Source organism: Nelumbo nucifera, chromosome 5, assembly GCF_055504915.1.
Source record: "Nelumbo nucifera cultivar China Antique chromosome 5, China Antique-T2T, whole genome shotgun sequence".
NCBI lineage: Eukaryota > Viridiplantae > Streptophyta > Magnoliopsida > Proteales > Nelumbonaceae > Nelumbo > Nelumbo nucifera.
In genome coordinates, this window is record NC_142653.1 from 41,916,285 (window position 1) to 41,922,490 (window position 6,206).

The following is a 6,206-nucleotide window of genomic DNA, read 5'->3' on the forward strand; positions in this document are numbered from 1 at the left end:
AAAGGTAATTTTGAAACTTGAGTTATAGAAACCAATCTGTTGGTAGCTTCTGCGTCTTGATGTATTGACTCCAGGGCTTCAACTCATGCGTGTAACTCACTGCAGGGGTTCAAGGTAAGCAGAAGGCTGAGTGAAGGAGAAGTTACACTCTACTTGGGGACTACTACAACTATTGCAGAGGTGGCCATAGGAACCGTGGAGTTACCTTTTAGAGAATGAACAATTGTACTAAAAGATTGTCTTTACGTACAAAATTTAAGGAGAAATTTGATTTCTATCTCAAAACTATGTGCAGATGGTTATTCTGTCTTCTTTAGTAATACGATTACTATTAAAAGAAATAACAGATTCATCGCATACGGGGAACTGGAGAACGGTCTCTATGTTCTACATCCTTCTCTAGAAAACTAACATAACCGAAACTGCGTCGGCTGAAATCCCCAAGAAGAGAGCCTGTGATACAGTTAATCCCACGTGTCTGTGGCATTACCGACTTGGCCACATCGATGTTGACCGAATCACAAGGTTGGTAAAGGATGGTCCTTTGGATTTTCTAACTATAGAAGATCTTCCCACCTGTGAGCCTTGCCTATAAGGCAAGATGACGAAACGGCCATTTAACGGTAAGCCTGAAAGATGTACAGGCACACTTGACCTAATACATACTGATGTATGTGGCCCCCTGAGTGTTAGGACACGAAATCAACACGTGTATTTCATCACCTTCACAGATGATTTTTCACGATATGGTTACGTGTACCTAATGAGACACAAGTCTGAATCTTTTGAAAAGTTCAAAGAGTTTAGACAAGAGGTCGAGAAACAGTTAGGGAGAGAAATTAAAGCCCTTCGATCAGATCGAGGTGGCGAGTATCTCTCTGATGAATTCAGGGACTACTTAAAGGACAATGGGATAGTATCACAGTTAGCTCCTCCTGCTACACCACAATTTAACGGTGTTTCAGAGAGGAGGAATAGGACCTTATTGGATATGGTACAGTCGCTTCTCATACACTCAGAGTTACCCACATCCTTTTGGGGTCACGCATTAGAGGCTGCGATTTACGTGCTGAATCGGGTTCCAACCAAATCCGTTTCGAATACTCCATATGAACTTTGGACCGGAAAGAATCCAAGTGTCAAACACTTGAAGATTTGGGGTTGTCCAGCACACGTTAAAAGAACAAGTGCAGACAAGTTGGAATCCAAGACCAGTTGTTGCCTATTAGTAGGCTACCCAAAAGGCTCTGTACGTTACCCATTCTATGACCCAAGTGAGTAGAAAATGATCTGCAGTCGAAATGCACAATTCTTGGAAACCGATTACATCCTGGACACCCATCGTCAGGAAGTTGTTCTTGATGAGGAGAGCTCAGGAGCAGTGGAAGATGTCCTACAAGTTCCAGGTAGTGACCAAACTAGAAGATCCACTCGGGTATCCAGGCCACCAGTCTGTTATGGTTATGACCAGGATAGTTACCTGGTGGAAACCTAGACTAGTGAGGAGGATCCCGTGACTTATGCGGAAGCTATGTTGAACATAGATTCCCAGAAGTGGGTAGAGGCCATGAGAGCAGAGATGGACTTAATGGAGACCAATGGAGTCTGGACTCTAGTAGATCCACCCTCCAGGGTAAAAGCAATCGGTTGTAAATGGATTTACAAGAGGAAGAAGGGCCCCGATGGTTGGGTTGAGACCTTCAAAGCTCGTCTGGTGGCGAAAGGGTACATTCAAAAAGAGGGCATCGATTATGAGGAAACCTTTTTCGCCTGTGGCCATGCTTAAATCCATTAGGATCCTGCTAGCTGTAGCAGCATACCATGATTATGAGATTTGATCAGTCAATTAAAAGGGGTGAATTCTGATGTGGATTAGCTCATAGGATTGGGCGTAGACCCTATCCACTTAGAGATCCAAGATCTAAATAAGATTTAGATCTGGAAGCCTCCTAATTATATTTGGAGATGGCTAATCTGATCTGCAGATAAGAAAAGGGTTTTCCCTTATCACTTAAAGGGACTTCTAATCCAAATATAATTTGGATCAGGAGCTCCTAATAGGATTAGGAGTTGATCCCTTTAAATCTATAAAAGGAGGAAGGGGCGGCAGCCTTTAGACATGCAACCCAAAACTCTTGTCTTCAGAGCTGAAATCACAAGAAGGGAGAATTCTGCACCCTACGAAATCTCTCTTGCCGCCTCCTTCTTGTCGCCGCCATTATCTCCAGTTCGATCTCCAGTTCTTGGGAGAAATCAAGATCTGATCTTGATATCAATCTTTTGGGAAAAGATTGATTGGAGTTGTACTCACAAGCCATCCAGTCGATTTTTGCAAAGGGTCAAGTTCTTTTGAAAAACATTGCTGATTCTGCTCCATCCTGCACTGTGCCATTTTCAGTGGGAGCAGTCTTTGGATCCTTCCTTGGGCGTGAACACCTCCATTGGGAGATATTATTTCTCCGTATTAGGTACATCCTCCCTCCTACTTCTTTTGGTTCAGATCTGTTTTGGTTAATGGTTCAAGATTGATCCTGGAAAAATATGTTTTTCTAAAATAGGCAATACAATTCCCAGTTGAAGGGAGAGAAAAATTTTTGAAATTTGCCCCTTATTCCGCAAGATTTGGAAGTCCATGTGATGGATATCCTATCCCTTCATTTAGCACCTCGGTGTTTGGTTGCAAGGCAAATAAATTTGTATTGATGCAAAGTTATAGCAGTGCAAATGATTTATGTGAAAATTCTGATTTTTTTTTCAAAATTTACCTTATTTTCTTTGATTGTAGTTCAAATAAAGTAAAATAAGATGTGAAGCTGAATAAAATAAAGTGCAAAGCAAAATTAAATCAAAATATGCATTATTTTCATTTGCACTCCCATGCATTTTTATACTAATGCAAACAATTTTGTGTTGCAACCAAAAGCAGCCAAAAGCTCAGTTTGAAAAGAGTACAAATACAAATATACATGTAGAGTACAAAATCTTATATTTTGTACAAATTTACACTACATAATTGTATTTGTACTCTTTCCAAACTGAGTCTAAGTAATTAGTAGTACTAGTAAGTGATTTCTTTTTTTGGTGTTTCTTGTCTTTGCTTTGTTGTTTTGTTGCTGTGGAGTGAAAAGTGAAATTCTGTTAACCAAAGAAAAAAAATAAAAACAAAAGTCTAAGTAGAAGCCTACCTAATGGCTGGTAGTGGTTGCCATCAAACTACAAATCACATCACGCATTAAAATCACATGTCATTAGCATCATGGACGAGCCTATATATATTTCATAAATTGTGAGATTGTGAGCGGTGAGAGAGGGATTATCTTTATTCTAACTGTGTAGCTTTCTTTCTAATTCTTCTCTACAGTGAGTATGGCTTTAATCATCAGTAATCACTTTGAAACCCCAAATGAAGAGAAAGAAGAAGAAAACTGTATATTGGCGGCCATGCAATTGGCAAGTGCTTCAGTGCTTCCTATGGCCTTGAAAGTCACTACAGAACTAGATGTGTTCGAGATCATATCTAGAGCTGGTCCTGATGCGTACCTCTCGGCTTCAGAGATTGCCTTGCACCTTCACACTGAAAACCCAGATGCAGCAACCATGCTCGACCGTGTCTTGTCTCTACTGACGAGCTACTCTGTTCTTAAATGCTCTCTCGTCAAACGGGACAATGACCAAGTTGAAAGGCGTTATGGCTTGGCTCCTGTCTGCAAATTTTTCACCAACAGCCAGGACGGAGTGTCTCTTCGACCCCTGCTTCTACTGCAACAAGAAAAGTCTCTCGTGGATAGCTGGTATGATCTTACTTGCCGAGCTATGATCTCTGATTTGGGCACAATATTCCACCACCAACATCACTCGTTATGTGACATTCATTCTGTATTTCCGGGAGAAAAAAAAAACACTACATTCTCTCTGAACTTTATCGCTGCTTGCAGGTACCGGCTGGGAGATGCTATATTGGAAGGTGGAATTCCTTTCCATAAGGAACATGGAATGACCTTATTTCAGTACTGTGAGAAAGATTCAAGGTTTAACGAATTCTTTAATAAGGGAATGTCAGGTCACACCACAATAGTCTTGAAGAAGATTCTTGACACATACAAGGGATTTGAAGGTCTTAAAGAGGTGGTTGACGTGGGAGGTGGGAATGGAACCACACTAAAAATGATTACATCTAGGTATCCTCAAATCAAAGGTATCAATTTTGATTTGCTTCATGTGATAGAAGCAGCACCATCCTACCCAGGTAAGAATTTTATTTGGCTTGGCTTGATAATTATTAGTAGAGAAACCCAGCTTTTCTACTTCCTTTAATTTCTAACAGCTAACAGAAACTCAGAAAGTATTTGTAACCATGGGACAGGTGTGAAACATGTTGGAGGAGATATGTTTGAATATGTCCCCAAAGGAGAAGCCATTTTTATGAAGGTTAGTTCTTTGTAGTATCAAGTCATTTAAAGCAAATAAAGTTTACAAATCAAGAAAGTCGTAATGTCTATTAGTCCTTAAATCAAGGAAGTGATAAAACATAGACAGAGAGTATTTAGGAAATTAAAATCCACAGTATTATAGGGTACATTTTCGATATGTTCTTTCGTGATTTAATGTCTCCAAATATATATATATATATATATATATATATATATATATTTTAATTTTCGTGATTTTTGTAGTGGATACTTCATGACTGGAATGATGAAGATTGCTTAAAGATTTTGAGAAACTGTTGGAAAGCCCTACCAAAGTCAGGAAAAGTGATCATTGTTGAATCAATTCTTCCAATGGCTCCAGAAGCTAGTTACCGCTCTAATATTGCCTTCACACATGATTTATTAGTGCTAACTCATTGCCCTGGAGGAAAAGAGAGGACACAAAAGGAGTTTGAGGCCTTGGCAATAGACTCGGGCTTTGCTGGTTGTGAAATTGTTTGCAATGCTTACCATACTTGGGTTATGGAGTTTCACAAATAATTAGTTCCTTTTTCTTTTGTTTTTTACTTTTGAACTTGTTTGTGACTTTTTTAAATTATGCATCCGAATAAGAATGAAATGCAGTTTGATCTTTATGGTGTGCATATTTTATTTTTCAAAAACACAGGCTTCAATCTGGTATAATCTTATATATTCTCTTGTTCCTAAAGCATGTCTATGATCACAATGTTCATATTTCCTGCTATCTCCCGAGTCCCCATGATTAGGGGTGTCAATGGACCAGTTTTGGATTGGACCAATTCAAACCAAATTCAATTTGTGTGGATTGGACAGACCAATAAGATATATGAATTAGACCAGTCCAAAGTATTTATTGGATTGGTTTGGACATGGTCCATCCATAATGAATTTATATTAGATTGGGTTGGATTGAGCCAATATCTGATCCATTGATAAAAGATAAGAATATAAGTGAAAATGGACCAAATTTGGATAATCAAAACAAATTTGAACAGGTTATTAAACGGCCCAGACATTAATTGGACCAATCCAAAATAATCCAAAATAATTAATTGGGCCATGCCAGCACATGGGCTACGGGCAACACAGCCTGCTTGGTTGTGCCGTGCGGGCTTGGCTCGAAGAGCTAAAACCCCAGGCCCAACATGACCCACACGACTGTGTCAGGCCTAGCGTGACCTATATGCCATCATGCCGGTCCGCAGGCGGCACGACCTGATTTATTTTCATTTCCATGTTGTGGCTACGCTTTCCCTCTCCAGATTCAGGATTTCCTGATTTCGGTCATTCCTTTCAAAATTGACCAAGCAATTTATACTTGAGAACGACCCACAAATTATCACTAAGGTTCAGTTTGGAAGGAGTAGATGGAAATTACAAAAATGTAGAGTGTAAAACCTTGTATTTTGTATGTTTTTATACTATGAAAGGTGAAAATTTATATTTACACTCTTTCCAAACTCGGTCTAAGCTTCTGCAAGTGGACCATTTTACCTGGGTTAATCTCAATTATGTCCTTAAAAATCAAAACAAGGTAGAGCATCCTTTGGCCAAAATAAGATGTTTCTCTCATCCAAGATAAGACAAGACGGGATACGATTAGGCACATTGGGTGAGCTTAAAGCACTTAAAATCCGAAGCTAAAATGGAACAAGCACTTAAAAAAGCCAACCAATTCTGGCTTATTCTTTAAGTGTTTATTATCAAAATAATCACTTATTTTACGTTATTTTGTCGATCATAAATAAGTGTTTA

General features: G+C 39.2%; 1 protein-coding gene across 1 annotated transcript; it reads left to right on the plus strand.

Annotated features, from left to right (window-relative positions):
- Positions 1–3,296: 3,296 nt before the first annotated feature.
- On the plus strand, positions 3,297–5,076 carry LOC148791476 (caffeic acid 3-O-methyltransferase-like). Its single transcript, XM_088888700.1, has 4 exons — positions 3,297–3,791; positions 3,936–4,246; positions 4,364–4,428; positions 4,674–5,076. The coding sequence occupies exons 1-4, from the start codon at positions 3,367–3,369 to the stop codon at positions 4,968–4,970; spliced, it is 1,098 nt and encodes a 365-aa protein (XP_088744826.1). The 5' UTR covers positions 3,297–3,366; the 3' UTR covers positions 4,971–5,076.
- Positions 5,077–6,206: the final 1,130 nt, after the last annotated feature.